Source organism: Chiloscyllium plagiosum, unplaced genomic scaffold (assembly GCF_037043375.1).
Source record: "Chiloscyllium plagiosum isolate Xiang-an unplaced genomic scaffold, Cpla_swu_hap1 HiC_scaffold_22, whole genome shotgun sequence".
NCBI lineage: Eukaryota > Metazoa > Chordata > Chondrichthyes > Orectolobiformes > Hemiscylliidae > Chiloscyllium > Chiloscyllium plagiosum.
The window spans coordinates 19,178,008-19,203,886 of record NW_028270160.1 but is presented as its reverse complement, the minus strand read 5'-3'; the positions used below and the strand labels follow the sequence as shown (position 1 = coordinate 19,203,886).

At 40.6% G+C, this 25,879-nt stretch overlaps 2 protein-coding genes across 3 annotated transcripts in view; one reads left to right on the top strand and one right to left on the bottom strand.

Moving 5' to 3' along the window:
• dennd10 (DENN domain containing 10) overlaps window positions 1-18,681 on the top strand; it is a 52,099-nt gene extending 33,418 nt beyond the window's left edge. The window contains exons 10-12 of the transcript XR_015760905.1: window positions 6,108-6,222; window positions 8,004-8,036; window positions 18,577-18,681. The gene's annotated coding sequence lies outside the window, so the exon portion shown is untranslated. The remainder of the gene's footprint in view (window positions 1-6,107; window positions 6,223-8,003; window positions 8,037-18,576) is intronic.
• The window catches only part of sfxn4 (sideroflexin 4), a 27,988-nt gene extending 2,109 nt beyond the window's left edge, over window positions 1-25,879 (bottom strand). The window contains exons 1-13 of one of the 2 annotated variants that reach the window (XM_043712864.2): window positions 25,708-25,879; window positions 22,177-22,242; window positions 18,550-18,624; window positions 18,407-18,433; window positions 16,551-16,605; window positions 12,010-12,035; window positions 11,573-11,626; window positions 9,967-10,029; window positions 8,602-8,670; window positions 7,520-7,610; window positions 6,631-6,746; window positions 5,688-5,773; window positions 1,961-2,078 (exon numbers count right to left, since the gene is read on the bottom strand). In XM_043712864.2, coding sequence (XP_043568799.1) covers window positions 1,961-2,078; window positions 5,688-5,773; window positions 6,631-6,746; window positions 7,520-7,610; window positions 8,602-8,670; window positions 9,967-10,029; window positions 11,573-11,626; window positions 12,010-12,035; window positions 16,551-16,605; window positions 18,407-18,433; window positions 18,550-18,624; window positions 22,177-22,242; window positions 25,708-25,743 — 882 coding nt within the window. In that variant the 5' untranslated portion in view covers window positions 25,744-25,879. The remainder of the gene's footprint in view (window positions 1-1,960; window positions 2,079-5,687; window positions 5,774-6,630; window positions 6,747-7,519; window positions 7,611-8,601; window positions 8,671-9,966; window positions 10,030-11,572; window positions 11,627-12,009; window positions 12,036-16,550; window positions 16,606-18,406; window positions 18,434-18,549; window positions 18,625-22,176; window positions 22,243-25,707) is intronic. The other variant, XM_043712865.2, reaches the window with a different exon arrangement.

Here is a 25,879-nt window from a genome sequence, read left to right as displayed (position 1 = left end):
CTTTCCCTATAGCTCAAATCCGCCTGTCCCAGCTACATCCTTGTAAATCATTTCTGCACCCTCTCAAGTTTAACAACATCCTTCCTATAAAAAGGCTACCAGAATTGTACACAGTATTCAAAAATTGGCCTCACCAATATCTGCACAACCACAACATGACATCCCAACTCCTATTCTCAATGTCCTGACTAATGAAGGCAAGATGATAAACATGATCTTCACCACCCTGTCTATCTGTAACTTCACTTTCAAGGAACTATGCAGCTGCATCCTAGGTCTCTTGGTTTGGTGGCACTCCCCAGGGCTCTACCATTAAGTGTACAAATCTTGCCCTGGTTTGCCTTACCAAAATGCAACACCTTACATTTATCGGAATTAAACTCCACCTGGCACTCCTTGGTCCATTGGATCAGGATGCAAGTGTACTCTGAAATAATCTTCTTCACTGTCCACTACACCATCTTTGCCTGAAGATGTTACCTAGTAGAGTGTCAAAACGTCTGGAAATGAACCTCCCAGCTCAGCGAGCAAACCTTCATTCAAAATCTCAACCTGAACTACAAATCTTCTCAAACCTCGCTAACACCATCTATATTGGTGTCATCTGCAAACTTACTAACCATACCTCCTATATTCATATTCAAATCATATAAATTTTCACTTTTAAAATTGCAAACCTTGTTCTTCAAACTGGACTGCCCTGATCTACAGTACATCAAGTCTCCCCACCACCCCAACTCCACACAATTACAGCCACAAAACAAAATGCTGCTCTTAGGATGGTCATTTGGAATTAAATAAAATATGAATTATTCTTTTTCTAACCTAGTCATCACACTTTCAACCCAGTAAGAAACTGCATCATCTGATTTGGCTGCCCCAGTCTTTAGTTATCACTGTTCTGACCCTGTTATATTGTATTGCTGAGACCCAGTCACAAACACATTTCTCAATTTCAGGTTTTGCAATGATTCTTTTTTAGAGTTACTATAACTAAATATTATTTTAAGTATTTTCCTGCACTTAAATGCTAACACATTGACTATCAAGTTGCAAAGTTAGAAACGTGCTTTTTATCTTCATGTCCTGAAATGATGGGTTTGAAGCAGTGGTTTCCAAATTTTTCTGTACAAGTTGCTATCTGCAAATATTAACACTCTCATGGTGGGTAGGGAAGAGGGAAAAAAAGGATCAAGTCTACAAATCCTTCAGGATGTCTTTGTTAATATCAACAAATTCCAAGGGGTATCAAGTCAAAACTAGATAAATCAAGCATCAGCTATTGAAAACAAAAAGGTGCTATCTTACAGTAAAGTTCTGACTCATCAGTAGCACTCTTGCCTGAATCAGAAGGCCATGGATTCAATTCCTACTTCAAAGACTTGAGCACAGAAATCTTTGCTGACACTCTAGTGCAGCACACCAACAGTACTGCCAGAGGTGCTGACGTTTGAAGACATTAAATCAAGGCCCTCTCTGCTCCATCAGCAAGATGTAAAAGATCCCTTGCACTATCTCAAAGAAAAGATGATTCTCAATCAACATCTTTAAAAAGGACAGATCATCTGGCCATTGCTTTTTGTGGAAGCTCGCGGTGCACAAATTGTCTGCTGCATTTTCCATGTTACACTATACTTCAAACATACTTGATGACTGTAAAGACCTTTAAAATGCTAATCATGAAAAGGTGCTAAATGCAATTTCCTTCTTTTTCACTTTGTTTAAGATACATAAAAACAACAGTACCAATTCAACAAATCCAGTAAAACACAACCCTAATGAGTAGTGGGAAAGAATCTGATAAGCCCACAGATATTAAGGGAATCCAGTCTGAAAACCATCATGACCATTAAATGAAAACATTAATTCCAAAGAACAGCAAGACAACTGGTGTTTCCAGCAAAATACAGAACAACAGAATTTTGAATAGAATATACTACATGTTAAACACATTACATACCTTTCCTGTCTGAGGATACAGGCTAAAAGAAATGGGGACCATTAGTCCAAATACAATAGCCGTCATTACATGTCTGAAAGGAGCTAGAGAAAGTGGAAATCTTCTGATGAAATTTGTCCTAGAGTAGAAAAAGTATTATTGAGCACTTAACAGTAATAAGAATGTAGTAGGGGAAAAAAAAAAATCACAATATAGGCATTTGTATGCATGTTGTTCAAACAGCTACTTGGGCCCCAACAACGTCCAAATCTCTGTCGATATCTCTCCACCTCCTTCTCCTAATTTAAGACTCTCTTGTGGACAGCTGGTAGCAATCTTGCCCCCGAGTTAGAAAGCTTTAAGTTCAGATCCCACTCCAAGGCTTGAGAACAAACATCAAAGTTGACACTTTGGCAGAGTGCCACACCTTTGGAGCTAGGGCCTTTTAGATGTGATATCAAGGTGCAGCCCTGTTTAGATGCATAGAAAAAGTTCCCATGGCATTATTACTGTTCTTATGAGCAAAAGGATATGGTGCAAAGACAGGTATATGGAATTAAGCTCAGATCAGCCATGATTTCATTGAATGATGGAACAGGCGTGAGGGGCTGAATGGTGTACTCCTATTACTATTTCAAAGAAAGTAGGGGAATTACCCCAATTTCTTAGTCCTGTTCCTCCAATAATGTCACAAAAAGTCATTATCACCTTGCTATTTGTGGGATCTTGCTGTGCACAAATGGTTATAAGTGTTTTCTAATAAGTACTTAATTAGGGAGAATCCCAACATATTCTACAAGTATTGCATGGAGAATGGAACAATCAGGGATACAGGAGAATCCATTAGGGTCCATGTGGGCAATCTGTGCAGGGAGCCCTAGGATTCTGGTTGGGTATTAAACAAGCACCTGACATTTGTCTTCACTGTGGAGGAGGAGGAGGATACACTACTGCATTCAGGAAGAGGAATTGTGAGGTTCTTGAACAGTCTGATATAGGTATTGAGGTGGTATTAAAGATTTTGAGGGAGCTTAAAGTGGACAAATTGACAAGTTTATGAGGCTTTGTATCCCAAACTGCTGTGGAAAACAAGAGAAAACATTTTGGAGCCTCCAATCCAAATGTTTAATTCCTTTCTGGTCACAGATGAGGCACCAGAGGACCACACAAAGCTAATGTGGTTCCACTTTTCAAGGTAGATGGTAGAGAGAAACCAGAGAATTATAGTCCAGTGAGTCAAACATCAGTAGTAGGGAAACGTATGAGGAAATTTTAATGGAGAGAATTAATCTCTGCTTGGAGAGGCAAGGTTTGATTAACAATAGTCAGCATGGCTTTGTCAGAGGGAGGTCACGCCTAACAAATTTGATTGAACCTTTTGAGGAGATAACCAGGTGTGCACATGAGCGTACAGCAGTTGATATAATTTATATGGATTTCAGAAAAGCCTTTGACAAGGTCCCAAATGGGAGAATGGTAAAGAAGATAAAAGCACATGGAGATCCAGGATAATGTGGCAAATTGAATCCAAATTGTCTTAGTGGTAGGACATGAAGGGTAGCAGTAGGAGGCTGTTTGTGTAACTGGAGGCCGGTACCTAGTGGCATATCACAGGGAGCAGTGCTGGGCCTCCTATTGTTTGCGACATAAATAAACGATATTGAAGAAAACGTGAGAGGGTTGCTTAGTACGTTTGTGCATAACACAAGATAGGCTGGATAGTTGACAATGAGGAAGACGATCTTAGGCAGGAGGATATAAACAGATTGGCCAGGTAGGCAGGTAGGTCAGTTGCAGGTGGAATTTAACTCTGCTAAGTATGAGATGATTCACTTTGGAAGAAGTAACAAACAAGGGTGTACTCATTGCATGGTCAGACTCTAGAAAGCTTAGAGGATCAGAGATCTGGTGTTCTCCCTGAAGGTTACAGGACAGATTTGTTGGGATGTGGATATTACTCATAACTAATTGCCCAGAAGGCAGTTAGGAGTCAAGCACCTTGCTGTAGGTCTGGAGTCACATGTGTAGGCCAGATCAGGTAAGGATGAGTCCCCTTACCTAAAAGATATGAGCAAACCAGATGGGTTTTCCAACAAACAACAGTTTCATGATTATCATTTGACTCTTAATTCTAGATTTTTATTGAATTCAAATTCCACCATTTGCCATGGGGAATTTGAACTCAGGTCCCCAGAACATTGCCTGGTTTTCTGGATTAATAGTTAATTAATAATACCACCAGGCCATAGTTAATAGGGTAGTTAAAAAGACATATGGGTCACTTGCCCTTACCAGTCATGTGACAAAGCTGTTCCTTTAACAAGGTTAGGTTGTCCTTTTTTTTCCCCTTGTAAATGACATACGTTCTGAATCGTCGGAGGTTGAAATGGATTTTAGGGCCAGTTTGTTTACAACTAACAGATACTGCCTCAGGCAGAAGGCTTCAAGTTTTTTAAAAAAGACTTGCATAATTAAAAGGGGGTAGTCAACTCTAACAGCTCTGGTAATTCAGCAGTTGCAGTGAGTGTGTATGTGGAAAAGAAAGGTTGCTGGAGTCTCTCACTCTCTCTTCAAGCCAGTGAGAGCTTGTCTCACTTTATCTTTTGTGCCATGAGATGTTTATTGGGATTGTTGCAAGTATTTTGGAACAGCATAATTAAGTTGGGATAGTCTGTTTTGTTTTCAGATAGGATAAGTTATTCGGTATTCTGTTTTCTGTTCTTTGTATTTCATTCAGTAATCTCGTAAATAAATTCTGTTTTGTTTAAATCTAAGTAATTTGACCAGCTGATTCTCTCCTGGAATATCCATTGGACACCTGATTAAATCAAATACAAAAGTTAGGGTCTGGGCTACCTTCTTGAAATATTTTGAGGGCTCTGGCCTGATCCATAACAGTCATGGCATAGATTATAAGAGCAACAATAGGTTGGAGCTTCACCTAACTTTGGTGAGGCCATGACTGGAGTAGTGTGTGCAGTTCTGGTCATCACACTACAGGAAAGATGTTACTGTAATGGACGGGTTACAGAGGAGATTCACCAAGGTGTTGCCTGGGATGGAGCAGTTTAGCTACAAAGATAGGCTGGACTTATCCAGCCTGTTTTCATTAGACCAGAGAAAGCTAACAGGAAATCTGATTGAACTGTGTAAGATTTTGAGGGGCAGAAACTGGGTTGATAGAAATTAGCTTAGTTCCTCCATAGCTGAACAGCCAATAACAAGGGAGCATAACTTTAAGGTGAATGGCAATAGATTTGGAGGGGATTGGAGGATTTTCTTTCACCAAAGGATGATGTAAATCTCGAAGTGGAGGTCGAAAACTTCATAACTTTTAGAAAGGTACTTGGATGAGCACTTGAACTATCATAACATTCAAGGCTATGGGCCAAGTGCTGGATAGTGACACTAATGTAGGTTTAGTAGTTTTTGTCAGTGCAGACTCAATGGGCCGAAGGGCCTCTTCAGTACTCTTAAGACTCTGAAGTGCCTTGGGATAACTGGTGCTCAAGAAAAGCGCTATAAGAATGCAAGTCTTTCTTTTTACTTCCTCATCTATGATGTAAGAAAGCTAAAAGCAGTGAAGCTGGGGAAAAGTATGGAAAATGAAATGAAACACTGTTTAAGATAATGCAGTGAGTTTTTATCAATTTCTAAAAACTGGAATAGTGTTTAGAGAAGAACATGGAGGCAGAACTTGGATTCAATCTAAAAGGCAATGCAAGACTTTTTCAAGAATATTTCCTACCTTTGTAAATAACTGACAAGTATGTTGGGTGCAGCCACTGTAGTTCCAACTAATACTGCTCGAGAAAACGCTGTCTCTTTTATTGCCTAGAGGGGAGTAAATCAACTTTGTAAATACTGCGACTAATCTCATAGTCAAAGATGCAACTTTTGGTTTTAACCCACAAGCTCACTTAACCCTTTATCATATCCAATATATAGAAAAATGATCACATCCAGGACACGAGAGTGGTGAGAAGTCAATCAGCAATAATGAATAAAATATCAAGATCAATTAAATGCAGCACTTTCTTTATGAAATATATATGGAATTTAATTTTTGAATATTACAAATGAAAATAAAAGCATGAGGTTACATCGGTGTAACATAACACTCCCATCCTCAAGAGCTGCCCACTAATCCCAGATGTGTTCCCAACAGCTCCAGAAGTATATAATGGCCACTGTTGGGACCAAAAGCAGTCACCAAGAAGAAAAACATGGATAACCAACTTGAAGTCCAGGCATTTTCTTGAAGAAAGGATTGGAGACTCCAGGTGAGGGAAGAATTGGATTGGGACGGTTTTGGAGGTTGTGGCAGGAGTCAGAAAGTGTGTTTCTTTAGCAAGGACGCCAGGAAGGGATGGTGGGGCTGGTTGGTCAGGGAGAATAACCCTACCTTCAAGCCAATTTTGTATCCATTGGCTGATTCCCCCAGATCCCATGTGATCTAACCTTGCTAACCTGTCTACCATGCCTGCTGCTATGTTCTCATTGATAGTCAACAGTGTGGTGTAAAACCATGTGTAGGTCAGACTGAAAAGGTTTTGTTAACAATACTTAGGATTACTTTATCTGGCATTAGCTTAAATTTAAATTTCACAAACTAATGTGACAAAGTCAGAGTTTACAAACTTTTATTTGTTAGCCCATGAATATAGTCAATATGCAGTAAGATGCCTTACCTTAGTTCCAGCTAATTGTGAGATTCCTACCACATTTCCATTCTTATCGACAACTTCAATTCCTTTATCAAATTCAATGCCTCTAACTATTGCCACATTCAGAGCACTTGCAATCGCTGTGAGGAAAGACAGCAGTGAAATCAAAATTTATCTTAAACAAGTATCAAAATCAAAAACATAAAATAGCATCTTAGCTCATTCTGTGAATCCTTCTTGGATGTAAATCTTAAGTACAAGAGGCAGTGATAACTTATGGCTGGTCAAGTCTGAAAAATTAAGAAAAGTGTCCTTGACGTTTTCCTCATGTTTTCCAATAGTGATTAAAAAATATAGAGGAGCAAAATAATTAAGCTTTCCCCTACTTTATGCATTTTCCCACAATCCCTGGAGTAAGACAGTGGGGAAATATCACTGCTTCTTACTCTGCTGACTCTCTCTAAACAGAAGCCAAAGGTTTGTGAAAATGCAAACAGATGATTTGTACTCCAATTGCATCCTGGACTTGTAGGGTAAGCTCCCCAGCTTTGTTTGTGGTGCAGTGTTTCATAATAAACAGCGAAACTGAAAATTACAAAAGACAAGAAACAGAAAACCTAACCTGAAATGTAATGACCTGGAGAACAAATTCTCATGTCACACAATTGATGTGCTTTTATGCAGTTGCAGAAATTGTGTCATTTCTTTTATGTCAAAATTAAATTAGTCTTTTTATTAAGATAAGACAGATGCAATGCCTCCCTACTCTACTCCTTCATATCATTATCAGGTAGTCATGTTCTAGGTGCAGCATGAGGTATCTTTCACTATTGTACTTGCACTTTAACCTCTTATTGCACTATTCTGATAATCCCGGTGCCCTCTCTGGTGCTCCAATTAATTGCCTACTTACCAAGTAGAGGAACTGGCAGAATCTTTCTGAACACAGTATGTACTATAGGACTGTTAGAGGTGTAGCGATTCATCACAAATTGAGGGAAAACCTAATTTTAAAAAGGTTTTAGAAATTAGTAAAACATGAATATAAATATTTCTAAATGTTTGATATACAATATATGACATGCTTAGGATTTATTAAGTAGCAGCTTGCATACAAATGAACATATAAATTAGGAGGAATAGGCCATTCATTGCCTATTGTTGAGCTTTTGATAAGATCATGGGTGATTTGATCACTACGTTTCCAAAAAACTTGTATTCCTTGTTGATCATGAATCGAATTATCTTAGCCTTAAAAGTTTTCAACAATCATGCTTTCAATGCTCACTGGGAAGCGATCCATAGACTCACCACCTCCAAGAGAACACATTTATCCTCACCAATGTCTTAAATGGCTATATAGCCACAATAATGTCTGCATTCTTATTTTCTATCAGATGGTTTGCACTGCAAGTGGCTGTGGATTTCAGGTGAGCACAGAAATGGACTAAGATATATTCTGTTGCCGAACTATTGGCTGACATTCAATGGTAGGGCTCAACTTGGTTGAGTACTGAAGGACCATTGAGTACTGAAGCTCAAATGGAACCACATCACAGAGCAAATTAGCATCATCAGAAGAGATTGTACAACGAATAAAGGCACAAAGGAAAGAGAGTGGGTACATCTTTTCAATATTTTTACCTCGTATCAACTGATAATATTTTGAATGGTATTAAAGTGAACATGAAGTTAACAAAAGCAGTAGTAGGAGGTAGATGTTAGAGAAGCGTTCAGCCAAGTATAAAGATAGAAATACTTGCAATATGCACACAGTTTGTATTTTAGACTAAGTTCCTGTTGGTTCTTAAGAATAATCTATTTTTTCCAAGTCAAAAATAAAAATAAAAATCACCTTTTACTGCTTAAAAAATGAAAACTAGATTTTTATAAAGTCCAAGATGCATCGCCAAACAGATGAGGGTGCTGCATGGCACCATTGTTGAATTACATTGCATAATTTCCCATAAAACACATAGCATTTTGATTACATACCCCCAAACATGTAGTATAGGTTGCAGCTCCAACCAAAAGGAAACCTTGTTGTAAAGAAACATTTTCATCCTAAAAAGAAACAGCATTGTGAAACAAAAAATTACTTTGCTTCAAACACGATATGCAGATACAATAATTGACACTTAACATGTAATTTTTAAAAAAATTGAATTATTTTCAAATGTGTATAGTTTTATATATTCAGAAATGGTGAGTTTATGTTATGGGAGATCTGAAGAGACCATTATCCTGAGACTGAAACAATTAGTGACACAGAGTAGGTGGCTGTGTAATTATTCTGGATTCCAAGATGTTGTTCAAGATCATTAAGTTATCTGACCCAAGTACTTTGAGCTCTTTGTATGAGATTTACTTTGAGCAATTTCAGCTTACTTCCTCCATTTTCTTGCGACATTGAGTACAGGAGTTGGGAGGTCATGTTGCAGCTGTACAGGACATTGGTTAGGCCACTGTTGGAATATTGCGTGCAATTCTGGTCTCCTTCCTATCAGAAAGATGTTGTGAAACTTGAAAGGTTTCAGAAAGGATTTACAAGGATGTTGCCAGGGTTGGAGGATTTGAGCTATAGGGAGAGGCTGAACAGGCTGGGGCTGTTTTCCCTGGAGCGTCGAAGGCTGAGGGGTGACCTTATAGAGGTTTATAAAATCATGAGGGGCATGAATAGGATAAATAGACAAAGATTTTTCCTTGAGGGTGGGGAGTCCAGAACTAGAGGGGATAGGTTTAGGGTGAGAGGGGAAAGATATAAAAGAGACCTAAGGGGCAACTTTTTCATGCAGAGGGTGGTACGTGTATGGAATAGGCTGCCAGAGGATGTGGTGGAGGCTAGTACAATTGCAACATTTAAGAGGCATTTGGATGGGTAAATGAATAGGAAGGTTTAGGAGGGATATGGGCCGGGTGCTGGCAGGTGTGACTAGATTGGATTGGGATATCTGGTCGGCATGGACAGATTGGACCAAAGAGTCTGTTTCCTTGCTGTACATCTCTATGACTCTATGATTGTTTTTCTGTGGAATACCTCTAGCAACGTTGGTGCTTAGTGAGAAGTCAGTCATCAGCTCAGCATGATGAATCTGGGTTTACCCTCTTTTATTGGGGTTTGATTCAATGTGTGGCTTGTCAGGTTACTTAAGTGAGCAGTTAAGAGCCAACCCTATTATTGTGGAACTTCAGTCACATTCAGGGAGGTCTGGTTAAAGATGACAAGTCTGTGTCCATAAAGATGATTAATTATCCAGGGGTGATTTGGAATCTGAAACATTCATAGCCGACATTTTCTGGAACCATTGTACACATTCATAAAAAATATATTTGACTCAAGTTGAAAAGTTTGGCACTTACTTTATGGGTAGTTTTATTTCTGTTTGCGAGGTTATAACCTGCACTGTATGACTGAAAGAGAAACTATAAACAAATAAAGGAAATAATATTAATATATTTTCTAATAGCAAGTGTAAGTTAACATTAAACAACCGAAATTCTATAACTGTTTTAGAACCAGCAGTCCAATGGGAAAATGTAGAAAATGTGAAACACTTCACTTTTAGTTCAGTACTCCTGTTAAGTGGCTAAATGAATGTCCTATAAAATTAAGACCTCTCCATGAGAGAGAGAGAGAGAGAGAGAGAGAGAGAGAGAGAAACTGACTGAAAATAGTGGAATTACTCAGGTCAGGAAGTACCCGAGAGATCAAAGAGGTTTCTCGCGTGAACGGTCTTGAAAAAAAGTTACAGATGAACAGCTTTCAAAAACAATGAAACAAAAGGAATGGGTAGGACAGTAACATCGATAAATAGGTTAATAAAACAAACAACTGTGGATGCTCGAGATCTGGAACAAAGAAAAACAATAATTGCTGCAGAAACTCAACAACTCTGACAGCATCTGTGGAGTTGAGAAACAGTTAACATTTCAAGTGCAGTGACCCCTTTTCAGAGCAATACTTATTTACCTATTCAAGTTGGAGATAAACGATTCCTTGCTACTGGTTCAAAGAAGGGAATTATTCTTCAATCATTGGCACAAATTAAGATTATTTAGTTATCATGCTGCTGTAAGACAGAGCTTGAAGGGCAAAAATTAGCCATGTTTCCTACATTATAACAGTGACAATACTTCAAACAAACTTTATTAGCTGCAAAACATCTTGGGCTTTCTTGTGGCCAGAGAAGACTCTTGTGACGGCATGGTGGCTCAGTAGTTAGCACTGCTGTCTCATAGCACCAGGGGGCCTGGGGTCAATTCGAGCCTCAGTGAAATGTCCGTGTGGGGTTTGCACATTTCCCCCATACCTGCATGGGTTTCCTCTGGGTGCTTCAGTTTCCTCCAACAGTCCAAAGGTGTGTAGGTTAGGTGGGATAGCCATGCTAAATTGCCCATATTGTCCAGGGATGTGCAGTCTAGGTGGATTGGCCATGGGAAATGCAGGGTTACAGGGATAGGTTGGGGGGGGGGGTTCTGGACGGGATGCCCTTTGGTAGGTTGGTACAAATTTGAGGGACTGAATGGCTTGCTTCCACACTGTAGGGATTCTATGATATAAAATGCAAGCTTTTCATTTCTCAAGCCACTGGTTCCTTAGAACTAAATAGTTTTGAATAAATAGGATTCTCATGGTGTATAAATTTGCTTCTTCTCTGATGTGTCAAATTGTGCAGTGTCTGATGCAAAGATGGTTGATCCATAGGTCACTCACAACAAAGTTTTGCCCTTCGTTTTAAGCTTAATCACCATTAATTGTAATTCTTCTCACATTCATTTGTAAAACCTTTATGATGAGTGATGAATTCATGCGTTTGACACAATGCTAGGTTATTTTCATCTATGATACGCATGCACAATATTAACACACACAGTTGTCCCAATTACTAGCTTCTCACAAAAATGCCGCACTTTATGTTCATTCATACATCAGAATAGTTGGAAACAAATTTCATCCAGTCATTACCTGCCAAAATAAAGCTGGTTTCATCCCTCTGTGAGGCAGAAGCATAGCCACAACCTGATTAAAATCAAACTAATTAGATCATTTGAAATCATATAATAGATATATCATATAATAGATATATTTTATTAAAGGTGATATATTCATACAGTAGATCAAATTTATATCAATAGTCAAGGAAATATTTCATGAACAAACATCTCTCACTCCAAGTTCTTTTTACATTCAAGTTTTTTTACATGTTTAAAAAAAATTAGAACTTTACTACATAAGGCGGCTTTGTTCGCTGCAAAACAGCAAAGAATTTGGGAACTAGGATCTTGTACTCATATAAACAACATCTCTCCCTATGATTCAATTAATCTAATCTAAACCTTTAACTATTTTGAAGTAGCAAATTGAACCAGTCTACTAAATATTCACAGAGTTTTAGCTCTTACCAATGGGACAGCAAGTGGTGTAAATGCTGGAAGGAATGAAGAAAGATAAACGGTTGATTAGAAACAAAGAAACATTTATGGCCCAGATGGAGGTCATTAGGCCACCTTCATCTGTGCTATTGCAGCCTAATCCTACTAACAAGCTCTCTGTTGGTAGTCTTGTTTTGGAATCTAAAGCGTACATCCACATTATCTACCAACTGCCTCTACTGTTCTTTCACAGTGTGTTCTAAATCCCATTTCCTTCTGAGTGAAACTAAATTACATGACGCATCACTTATCTTTCTATCAACTATTTACATCCATGACTCCAGTCTATCAACTTCTCTGCTAATGGAAACAGGTCCTTCCTCTAACTAGACCCCTAATTTTGTTTACACTTTAATGAAATCTCTGATTTCTATTTCAAAGAAAACAACTCCAGCCTTCCTACTACTCCTTCTGAGCTAAAACTTTCCATTCTGTGTATCATCTCTATAACCATTATATCCTTCCAGTCTCAGCATGCTCCTGCCCCACTGAACTCATCTCTACCTACCTCGACACTGTCCTATCCCCCCCTAGTCCAGGAACTCTCCACATACATTCGAGACACCACCCACGCCCTCCACCTCCTCCAAGACTTCTGTTTTCCCGGCCCCCAACGCCTCATCTTCACCATGGATATCCAATCCCTCTACACCTCCATCCGCCATGACCAAGGCCTCCAAGCCCTCTGTTTTTTCCTCTCCAGACGTCCCCAACAGTACCCTTCCACCGACACTCTCATTCGTTTGGCGGAACTGGTCCTCACCCTTAACAATTTCTCCTTCGAATCCTCCCACTTACCCCAGACCAAAGGGATAGCCATGGGCACAAGTATGGGCCCCAGCTATGCCTGTCTCTTTGTTGGCTACATAGAACAGTTGATCTTCCGTAATTACACCGGCACCACTCCCCACCTCTTCCTCTGCTACATTGATGACTGCATTGGCGTCACCTCGTGCTCCCGCGAGGAAGTTGAGCAATTCATCAACTTCACCAACACATTCCACCCTGACCTTAAATTTACCTGGACCATCTCTGACACCTCCCTCCCCTTCCTGGACCTCTCCATCTCCATTAATGACGACCGACTTGACACTGACATTTTTTACAAACCCACCGACTCCCACAGCTACCTGGATTACACTTCTTCCCACCCTACCTCTTGCAAAAATGCCATCCCGTATTCCCAATTCCTCCACCTCCGCCGTATCTGCTCCCAGGAGGACCAGTTCCACCACAGAACACACCAGATGTCCTCCTTCTTTAGAGACCACAATTTCCCTTCCCACGTGGTTAAAGATGCCCTCCAACGCATCTCGTCCACATCCCGCACCTCCGCCCTCAGACCCCACCCCTCCAACTGTAACAAGGACAGAACGTCCCTGGTGCTCACCTTCCACCCTACCAACCTTCGCATAAACCAAATCATCCACCAACATTTCCGCCACCTCCAAACAGACCCCACCACCAGGGATATATTTCCCTCCCCATCCCTTTCCGCCTTCTGCAAAGACCGTTCCCTCTGTGACTACCTGGTCAGGTCCACGCCCCCCTACGACCCATCCTCCTATCCTGGCACCTTCCCCTGCCACCGCAGGAACTGTAAAACCTGCGCCCACACCTCCTCCCTCACCTCTATCCAAGGCCCTAAAGGAGCCTTCCACATCCATCAAAGTTTTACCTGCACATCCACTAATATCATTTATTGTATCTGTTGCTCCCGATGTGGTCTCCTCTACATTGGGGAGACTGGGTGTCTCCTAGCAGAGCGCTTTAGGGAACATCTCCAGGACACCCACACTAATCAATCCCACCGTCCTGTGGCCCAACATTTCAACTCCCCCTCCCACTCTGCCGAGGACATGGAGGTCCTGGGCCTCCTTCACCGCTGCTCCCTCACCACCAGACGCCTGGAGGAAGAACGCCTCATCTTCTGCCTCGGAACACTTCAACCCAGGGCATCAATGTGGACTTCAACAGTTTCCTCATTTCCCCTTCCCCCACCTCACCCTAGTTCCAAACTTCCAGCTCAGCACTGTCCCCATGACTTGTCCTACCTGCCTATCTCCTTTTCCACCTATCCACTCCACCCTCTCCTCCCTGACCTATCATCTTCATCCCCTCCCCCACTCACCTATTGTACTCTATGCTACTTTCTCCCCACCCCCACCCTCCTCTAGCTTATCTCTCCATGCTTAAGGCTCTCTGCCTTTATTCCTGATGAAGGGCTTTTGCCCGAAACATTGATTTCGCTGCTCCTGGGATGCTGCCTGAACTGCTGTGCTCTTCCAGCACCACTAATCCAGAATTTGGTTTCCAGCATCTGCAGTCATTGTTTTTACCTCCTTCTATTTAGTGTTGACCAGAACTCCATGCAATACTCTAACTGCTGTCTGGTTTATACACAAGGTACCAATATTTTGTGAACAATAGCATGCATAGAGGATTTATTAATGGATAGTGAGTATAATCGGGACATTTTCAAATTGGCAAGCAGTGTGTACTGAAATGCCACCGGGGCAGTGCTGGGGCATCAGCTATTTACAATCCACATCAATTACTTAGATATATTACTCTATATAATTATACCTAACTTTGCTGATGCTAAGCTAGATGGAAAGCACACAAAGAGGCTGCCCAGAAATATAGAGAGGCTAAATAAATGGGGAACAAAAGGCAGATGAAGTATAATGTGAAAAAGTGTGAAGTTACAGAAAATATTTCATTTTCAAAAAGGTATGAAACTTCTAGGTGTGATATTCAGGGAGAATTAAACGTACTCATGCAAGGCACACAGTTAGGATGCAGGTCCAGAAAGCAATTAGAAGGTCAAATGGCATTTTGGCCTTTATTACAGGAGAATTGGAATACAATGATAAAGAAATGTTATTTCAAATGTATAGGGCTTTGCTGAAACTATCATCTGGATACTGAGTAAGGTTTCAGTTTTGATATTTAAGATGACAGAAATGCACTGGAGAGAGAGAAAACAGCAGTTGGATGAATAATGGTGAGCCAGAGAGAACGAAAAGTTGCTAATAGGGTTCATTAGAGGGTACAATGGCTTGGCTCTGATGAAAACAGCCCAAATGATTACATGACCAGGGGTGTGGGGGTGGGTAAAGGACATGGAAGGCAGTGTTCAGGCTATAAAATGATTAAACTTGATATTGAGTCTGAAAGCTGCAGGGTCCCCAAGTAGAAAATGAGATGCTGTGTCCTTGGGATTAAAGGCTGTCCTATAATGAGAAGCTGAGCAGTTTGTGTCTTTATTGTCTGGGATTGAGAAGAATGAGAGGCCACCTCATTAAAATGGACAAGTTCCTAATGAAATTTGATAGGGTCAATTGTGGGAGATTGCTTCTGGTTGGAGAATCTAAAACACAATAGCAGTCTCAAAATAAAACAGATCATTTTAGACTGAGAGGAGAAGAAATTTCTTGACTCATAAGTATTGCAGATATTTCAAATTCTCCGCCCCAGAGTGTGTGTTGTGGAGTCGAAATCAGTGATTATATTTAAGGTTTGGATAGACAGATATTTGGTCTCTCAGGGAAGCAAGTAGAAAGTGAAGCTGAAACCCAAGATCAGCCATGATTGTACTGAATGGCATAGCAGGTTCGAAGGCCATTTGTTTCACTCCTGCTTCTATTTCTTGTGTTCTACAGTGCTCGTATAACCTGCATGTTCTGAAACTCAGAGGAATTCCATCTCTCAGTAGCAGTGAATCTGTGGAATTCTTTACTGCAGAAGGTTATAGATGCTGGGTCATTAGATATATTCAAGGTTGAGATAGACAGATTATTAATCATTAAAGGGAATCAAGGGTTATGGGGAAAAGAAGGGAAAGTGCCCGATGATTATAAGATCAGCCATCTCATTGAATGGCAAAGCAGGGACTGAATGAGCTGAATGGCTTACGACTGCTCCCATGTCTTATGGTCTTATATATCTGCTAAAAAGGAACATATCTAACTTCCACTTGCAACCATCCCATCTACCTGTTTTGCTACCTTCAAAAGGTTTGTGGACATGCAATCAAAGGTATCTCTATTCCTTTATACTTTCTAACATTCAACTGTTTATTGCTTATTCCTTACCTCGTTAACATCACCCCACACTTCTCTGGCTTGACATTCCATTTCCTCCCAACTGATCAGTCCATTGATATCTTCCAGAAATCTACACTTTTTTTCACTAATATATCTCAAAATATTTATATATAATCACACGTCACATGCAAATTTGCATGCAGTCAATTTATACTGGTTTCTTTTGAACTTAGCAGGCAGTGATTTATACGGAGCTACAGTTGAACTTCAGGCAGTCAGGCTGCAACTGGCCTTAAGGGTGCACTGATTTATAGTAACTGAAATTTTTAACTTTTAAAATGGAAAGCAGCATACATCATAACTGGGTTTGAATTTCCTGTAAACACATCACAAGAGATCACTTACGATCCTGAAGCAAAGAAATACAAGAAAGGAAGCTCACAAATAATGAATAAAATTCACCTGAAGCACGGAAAACAGTTGGTAACACATCTCCAGTATCTGGATGAACTGAAGACTAAGGAGACAAAAGGGTAGAGAAATAGGCATGACATTAACCACATCAATACTAGAGGCAACTGCCAAAACGCCAAGGTTTAAAAACAGATTACTTAGCATTCATCACCAAACTCCATAGCACCTGTATTGAGAAGTAATTACATTTGCTTTATTTGCCCCAACAAGATGAAAATATAAGACATTTCTAAGATGTATAAATTCACAAAGATTTTCAGCTACGCCAACACCATCTCAAGTGCTGTGTAAACAGAACACAGATGGTCAAGTGTTGCGACCAGCCTCTTGTAAGGAATTGTGTTATCACAAAGGTTAATAGAACGTTAGCCTTCATCACAAGGGGACTGGAGTTCAAAAGGGGAGCAAGTTGTTTGCACAGATACTCCATCTTATTTCCTCAGCTACAGAGGACTGAAGAATGATGTAATCGAAGTATTTAAAACCTGAAAAGGATTTGATTTGAAATATTATTTCCATGGGCTTGGGAATTAAGAACAAGAGGACGGAATCTTAAAAGTAAAGCAAGACTGTTTAGAAGCAAAATCAGAAAACACTTTCTCTACATAAAAAGGTAGCAAAAATCTGAAACACACTTGGGTAGCACAGTGGCTCAGTGGTTATAACTGCTGCCTCACAGCGCCAGGGACCTGGGTTCGATTCCAGCCTCATGTGATTGTCTGTGTGGAGTTTGTACATTCTCCCCATGTCTGTGTGGGTTTCCTCTGTGTGCTCCAGTTTTCTCCCACAGTTCAAAGATGTGCAGCTTAGGTGAATCGACCATGCTAAATTGCCCATAGTGTACAGGGATGTGTAGGTTAGGTGCATTAGTTGGGGGTGAATGTGGAGTAATAAGGTCAGGGTGGGTCACTTTTGAAGGGTCGGCGCTGACTTGTTGGGCCTAATGACCTGTTTCCACACTTTCAGGATTCTATTACTATCTTTCCTAAAAGTGTCTAAATACTAGAGCAATTGGACTTTCCAAGATCGAGAAAGAGACTTTTGTTAGGTGAGGCCATTAAGTCATATGAAGCCAAGGTAGGAAAATTAAAGGGAGGTACAGATCAACCGTGAACTAAGTGAGCAATGAAGCTGAATGATGTAGTTGAATAATCTTTTCAAATTGCTCTTACTTCCTGTTTCTAAGCTCAAAAATTCATACATTTATTCACTTATCCATATTTTTGCCCCTTTTTGTAAGTAGTTAGGTTTCAAAATAGACTAATAGTTTCCAGAAGCAGAATCTTATTTGGGTATAGGGGTCTCTCCTGTTGGCTTAGGAGTCAGTGAGAGATCCGAGGATGCCCTTTTTCGTGAAGGTCTGCTGTATCATGATCCAATCAGGCAATGGCAAGGCTAGCAGCAGACTTGTCTCAAGGATCAAGACCCCTGATGGTGGTATTCTCCCCCCAGCGAAAACAGCTGGTCAATCACAGATCAGCAGCTCCACTGAAGAGACCATGACTGCTGCCAGAAGGAGACCCAACCACCAACCTCGCACAGACCCACTACCCCAGGAGACCCCATGATCATCCAGTGACTTGAATCACAGGTAGATTGTATGGGGTGGAGGTAGTGGAAGGGTCAGAAGGGGTAGGTGGAATGGATAGCCAAGTTGAACTCACATTGGCTCCCACATTTTGCAATATTCAGTCCTTCAAGCAAGCACCTATCGTCTTTAATTGACCCTTTCCCCCTCCCCCCCTCACCTTAACTGGCACTTAAGGCCCTCAACTGGCAGTAGGGCAAGAAAATCTTATTCTACCTTATGAAAGCTCAACCACCTTATGATAAGTTTTGCTCACCAGAGTAAGTTTCAATGCTTGCTTAATCTGAAAGAGAAAAGGGGTAAAGAATTACAAATCAACTGGAGCAGGTAAAGTCAGTCATAAAAGTAATTATGGAATGAAAACCTATAATTATGGGCACATCTTAGAGTCTCACTTACCTTTTCATCTTTCACCATTTCTTTCAGACTTGGGAGGCTGCTCTGAAGCAGAGTTTGTGCATTTTCTATTTCCTTCTGTTGAGGAATATATAAAAAGCATTTAAAAAAAAAGACAGCCCTGATTCTGTGATTTGAACCAACCATCTGTATCTACCCCTGATAACTTCAGCTCATTAAACTTTATAGTGTTCAAAATAATGTGGTATTGTCAAATCATTTTAATTCATCTTAACTTTTAGAATTTTTTCATTAGGTGATGCATTCACCAACAAGACATCAGGCCTAAAATTCTGCTCCGTTAAGTGGTAGGACATGGATTCACATCATGAGATTCCAGTGAGGAAAGGGGATTCACTTTGCCTCATACATCACAGCATGAGGACCTGGACAAAGATATATATTTCATCACAGATGGGAAGAAATAGGACCGGGAAATGCCCAAGGGATAGTATCACATCTCTGGCAACATTAAAACAGGAAAGGCAACAGTTTGACTGTTCCTCCCCACTGCATAAGAACGGTTGAGTAAATAGATTGAGCAAATAGAGGGAACAGAATTGTGTTCCTTTTCCACTTCAGCCAAAACAACTGATTTAATTCTACTTCTAAAGTGAACATTTCATCATCCTATCCCCTACATGTCAATACATATAATGTAGACAGCAAGAATGAAAGACAGATCCCTTCCCTCGACTAAGGTCACAGATCAAAAGAAAATGATCTGCAAGTTAGCATGGCTCGGCTAGATATGTATGTGCATTTTTGTTTGTAAAGGCCGTAAAATATTGTTGAGTGAGGTAAAAGTTCTAAAGGCATTAACACTCAAGTTAAATTGACGCCACCAATTCTACTGATGTAACATTCTGTGCATAAGACAGAATTTAGAGGAACTTTTAGAGGAAGCAGATGTATCTGTACGAGCTGTCCAAGATCTCTGTAATTATACCTGGTCAAATATAGTTGTACTTATTGTTTTCATACAATAACGCTTCTTGTTATCGAAAAATAGTATCACTTCCATAGGAACACTCCATATACACTGGTATATCTGCAAGTGCTGATAACTGGATAGGCCCAAGAGAAAACAAAAGCCACTGGGTAATAAACCATCCAATACCACAAATTGGCAAACACTATCAGCAGTCATCAGTTGTCTCATACAATTTTCAATGACTTTCTCAACAACATCAGTGCATATTGTTCTCTCTAAGTCTGCAATGTAGCAATCCTGGGGTGAACAATAATTCATAGGTCTAATCATCTTCAAGCTGCTTCATGAATGGCCTTCCTTTTGTAATAAGTCAGAATTGAGATGTGTGCAATTATCAGTGAAAGGTTCAGCACCATTCAAGCCTCCTTGAATATTGAAGCAAGTGTGTATTCAAATACAAGAAGGCCTGGACAATATCTACATCTGGGCTGAAAAGTGGCAAGTAACATTTGCACCACACAAGTGCCAGGCAATGACCACCTTTAAGAACAGAACATCTAACCATCACCCAAGCCATTCAACAGCATTGCCTTCACTGAACCCCCGTTATTAATGTCATGGGGTTACCATTGACCAGAAACTGAACTAGCCACACAAATACTGTGGCTTTAAGTGCAAGTCAGAGACTGGGAATTCTGGAGTAACTCACCTTCTGAGACCCATATTTGTTTACCCATCTATATGGCACAAATCAGGAGTGTGATGGAATACTCTCCACACACTTGGGTGAGTACAGCTACAACAACACATGACGTTCACACCATCCAGGACAAAGCAGCCACTTGACTGGCATCACATCTACAAACATTCGGTCCCTCCACCATCGATGCTCAGTTGCAACAAGATGCACTACAGAAATATACCACAACCTCTTAGACAGCACCCTCCAAAAACATGACCATTTCCATTTAGAAGGAGGAGGGCAGCAGATAGATGGGAATGCCACCACCTGCTAATTGTCCTGCAGGCCACTCACTATCCTGACTTGGAAATAGATCACCATTCCTTCAGTGTTGTTGTGTCAAAATCCTGGAACTGCCTCCCGAATGGCATCGTGGCTATATCTACGCTAAATGGGCTGTAGTGGTTCGAGAAAACTGTTCACCATCACTTTCTCAATGATGACTAGAAATGGTAAGCAAATGCTGGCCCATCTAGCAATGCCTATATCCTGTGAATGAATAAAAATATTCAATGAATACAGCATAAGCCATCTCAAACTTTACAAATAAAATTATGTTGCAGTTCATAGAAATATAGGCATTCCTTGCATTCCTTTGTGCTGGGTAAATGGAATGAGTATTTATAAAGCAGTTGAACTGTAACATTTCTTTCCACATGGTGAATAGAACAATTTGAGATTTTGGCCCTCAGATGAAAATACTCAAGGTGTACCTAATGCTGAGGCAAAAGTGATTTGTCAATAGGTTGAGCAGCAACTCAGATATAAAGTATCCACAACTGGATACCTGTTTTGTAATTAGCTTACAGGCATTCATTAGTAAAGTTTGCTTTAAAATAATCTACCTTTCCGTGGATGGAGTGAAATTATCCTGAAATAGTAATGACAGAATTGGTCTTTAATTAACACTAATTCAATATTGTTTTTAACTTTCATTGTCATGCTTCCGTTCTGCTGTTAATCTGGATGCAATTGATGATATCGATCAGTAAATCAGATGCTATATTATTTTCTGTCAACCTGAAGACATATGTTTCGAGCTTTGAACGTATTATACTGAGATAAAAAGATAGGCAGAGATTTAACAAGTTTGCAATTCGGCAACAGAAGGCACAACTATCAAAAGGTGAAATTATTAAAATCAGAGATGTTCACAAGATTACAAATTACACAGATCTCCCAGAGGTTTGTGGGACTCAAAAGATTATAAATATAGAAAGCAGCAAAGCTTTGATTTGACAATTGTCAAAATTGATTTGACAATTGGAAAGGGAATTTTAAAATGACGAAACATTAGAATCAGAGGCTAGGAATATTGTGGTGAGTAACTCACTTCCTCACTCCCTGAGGCCTCTCCAACATCTACAACGGCACAAGTTAAGAGTGTGATGGGATACTTCTCACTTGCCTGAATGGGTGCAGCTCCAACAACACTCAAAAAGCTGGACACATCTACCCCAGCCCACTTGATGTGCGCCACATTCACAAACATCCATTATCTCTACCTTAGTAGCCGCAGTGTGTACCATCTATAAAAGGCACTATAGAAATTCACTCAAGATCATTACAGAGCACATTCCAAACCCATGACCACTTCAAACTGGAAGAACACAGGCAGCTGATACACAGAACAACACCACCTGCAAGTTCCCCTCCAAGCCACACAGTATCCTGACTTGGAATTACATAGATGTTCCATCACTGTCACTGCCTCAAAATCCTGGAATTCCCCTCCTAATGGCATTGTGGGTCAAGCTACATCACAAAGCACAGCAGTTCAAGACAGCAGCTCACCACCACCTTCTCAAGGACTACTAGGGATGAGCAATAAATGTTGGCCAGCCAGCAATGCCTATGTCTTGAGTGAATAAATCAAATTCAAGTGAAAAAAGCACATATAATTAGTCGTAACTCTACTTGTAATCAATTTTGTTTTAAATTAAACTCTGCTTACATTTGATGCTAATAATGTTGTTGGATCCAAGATATCCAGCCATTGAAGCAACCTACGAAAGAAGGGCTGTAGAACACAATAAATTAACTTTAATAAATACAACATGAGCAAAACTAAACATATAAACAGTGACTGTAACCTATTATCAAGTTAAACATGGACAAGGAAACCTCCTGTTGATGACCAACAAACAGCCCCCCACTCTTCCTTCAGTGTCAGTGGGCCAAAATCCTGTAATGCCCTTCCTAATAGCACTGTGGATCTACCTACACGTAATGAACTTCAGCGGTTCAAGAAGGCAGCTCACTACCACGTTCTCAAGGGAAACTAATAATGGGCAATGAATGCTGACCCAGCCAATGAAACCCAAATCCCAGGAAGGTAGACATTAAAAGTGTTTTAAATTTTATGAACTTTGAACATTTTTTTTCCAAGGAAGAATATTTTTGAGCAGTCAAGACATGGCCATTCTATTAAGCTAGTTTGTTGTCAACACTTGTCAGGAACAATATTTCAAAAACAATTAAAAGTTTATACTCCTTTTTTTAATGTTTAAACAATTGAGAAGTCAGTAAAGTTTTGTTATGTAGAAAGTTGAAAGTAATTAAAGCAGCATTTTACTAAACTTCATACCAGTCATGATCATAGTTTTCAGAAGCCGAGTCTTTGAAAACAAAAATGGATTTAAAAATAGCATTGAACAATGTGGATTGTATTCAGGACGTGATGCACTGTGTTTTGATGTTGGAATATCTAGCCAAGGTCAAAGGTTGTCGTTATGGCAGAGTGCATTTCAGCAGCGCATGTATTGGTTAGGATAATGATTTTGGTTGCACAGCCAGCAATCTGGTCAGGAAGAAACAATTGCTGTTCCACTGTTCTGCTACATGTAGGCATCTTCACCCTCAGCACATTAAGATGGCAGTGGGCCACTGCCTCCTTTTAGCAGACATACTTAGTAAAACTAGGCACTTCAGGTTATTAAACGTGGATGCTCTGGTTTGAAACAGCAAGCAGCTGACTGTCAGAAGGTTTTTGAGCATATTAGGCTAGACTAGATTAAGACAGATTTTCGGCCTTAAATTATATTAGTGAACCAGATGGGTGTTCAAGACAAGTGATGATAATCATGAAACTGTCATTGAGACTAGTTTTCAATTCCAGTTATATTAACTGAATCTAAACTCCACCAGCTACCATATAGGATTCGAATGTGTGCGGCAAAACATTAGCCTGGTCTTCCAGATTACTGGATCACTGCTGACTACAAGAGAGACCAGAGGGCTGGACAGGAGAACATGGAGGCTGAATGTGTAATGGTTGACCCGAGAAAATACTGAGGAACTCAAAAATGGATGACATTTTGGAGAAATATTAAAACTGTTCTTCGATTCTTTAGCAGGGAAGACAGTAACTCAGTTGTGACATAATCCAAAGGTTGCTCCTAGAAAGCTATCAGTAAAAGATTAGCTTTGGCCTACCAAAAACATATTGGTCTTCCACCGCAAGAATGAATTTCATGTCTTTATTTCCTTCAGCAACGTGGTCTCGCTTTCAATTCAAGGTCGAAATCATGACCCGCAATAGTGGTTTAATGTTGTAAATTGGCACTTGGATTACATGCTGAAGGACACCCTGAAGTGTGGTGCAATTACTGCAAAGGCTCAATGTGGATGAGGCCACACTGTAGGACTGGCTTACCACAGCAAAGTGAATGGTTGAAAGCCAGTTTTTAAAAAACCCTGGTGTTGTCTGAGGAAAACCAAACTGATCAATACTGTGATATGCAATTTCTGAACAGCACTAAAATAATAAAAGCAAAATAGAGTGGATACTAAAAATCCAAAAATGTTGGAGAAACTCATGACATCTGACAACACTTGTGGAGAGAGAGGAGAGTAAAATATTCTGAAGTCATATCGAACTTATTTCTCTCTCCACAGATGCTGCCTGACTTCCTGAAGTGAGGACTGCAGATGCTGGAGATCAGAGCTAAAAAATGTGTTGCTGGAAAAGCGCAGCAGGCAGGCAGCACCAAGGAGCAGGAGAATCGACGTTTCGGGCATAAGGAGGGCTTATGCCTGAAACATCGATTCTCCTTCTCCTTGGGTGTTGCCTGACCTGCTGCGCTTTTCCAGCAACACATTTTTCAGCTCTGACTTCCTGAAGTGTGCGGAAATGAATCTTTCTACAGCTTACAAACGCATGGCACTTTTGAAGCAAAGTCAAATCATGTTCTTCAGAGTGCAAGCTAAGAAAGCAAAGACAATAGCCTAGGTTCAAAGTTTGTGAGAAGATTTGTAGCTCGGGTGCTCGTTGCTGTGGTTCTGTTCGCCGAGCTGGAAGTTTTTGTTGCAAACGTTTCGTCCCCTGTCTAGGTGACATCCTCAGTGCTTGGGAGCCTCCCGTGAAGCGCTTCTGTGGTGTTTCCTCCGGCATTTATAGTGGCCTGTCCCTGCCGCTTCCGGTTGTCAGTTTCAGCTGTCCGCTGTAGTGGCCGGTATATTGGGTCCAGGTCTATGTGTTGGTTGATGGAGTTTGTGGATGAGTGCCATGCTTCTAGGAATTCCCTGGCTGTTCTCTGTTTTGCTTGCCCTATAATGGTAGTGTTGTCCCAGTCAAATTCATGTTGCTTGTCGTCTGCGTGTGTGGCTACTAGGGATAGCTAGTCGTGTCGTTTCGTGGCTCGTTGATGTTCATGGATGCGGAAGTTTAGCTGTCTTCCTGTTTGTCCTATATAGTGTTTTGTGCAGTCCTTGCATGGGATTTTGTACACTACATTAGTTACATCAACTAGCCACGAAACGACACGACCAGCTATCCCTAGTAGCCACACACACAGACGACAAGCAACATGAATTCGACTGGGACAACACTACCATTATAGGGCAAGCGAAACAAAGAACAGCCAGAGAATTCCTAGAAGCATGGCACTCATCCACAAACTCCATTAACAAACACATAGACCTGGACCCAATAGACGGCCACTACAGCGGACAGCTGAAACTGACAACCAGAATTGGCAGGGACAAGCCACTATAAATGCCGGAGGAAACACCACAGAAGCGCTTCACAGGAGGCTCCCAAGCACTGAGGATGTCGCCTAGACAGGGGACGAAACGTTTGCAACAAAAACTTCCAGCTCGGCGAACAGAACCACAGCAACAATAGCCTAGGCTTAGAAGAATGAACGTTGCAATGCTTTAATGCCAGGATAAGAGATTATTTTGAGATGCCAGTGTGGACTGGGGTGTGCAAAGTTAAATATCACACAACACCAGGTTACAGTCCAACAGGATTATTTGGAAGCACTAGCTTTTGCAGCGCTGCTCCTTCATCAGGTCACTGTGGTGTATGGAGGATAAGAGATGGCTGAGTGAGATTTCTGCATGGGGACGGTGATTTTGAGTAGTTTGAAGGAAAAGGTACCTGCTAAATGGGACATTTGCTGCATTATAGTAGTCATTTAGGGGCTAGTATTTCACGAAAGCACTGAACAGGTTAAAACATTTGTTAAACCAATACAAATACCTGCTCTCTTCTCCACTGGTTGCAACTGACCTCCATTGGATCCTAATATCTCTCTTCCCAGAGTCAGACTTCAACCCAGAGCCTTCCCACAACCGCCATCTTGAACTGAAAGTGAGGCCACATAACTGAAGGAAACAAAGACATGAAGATTCAACCGCAATTGGAATCATAG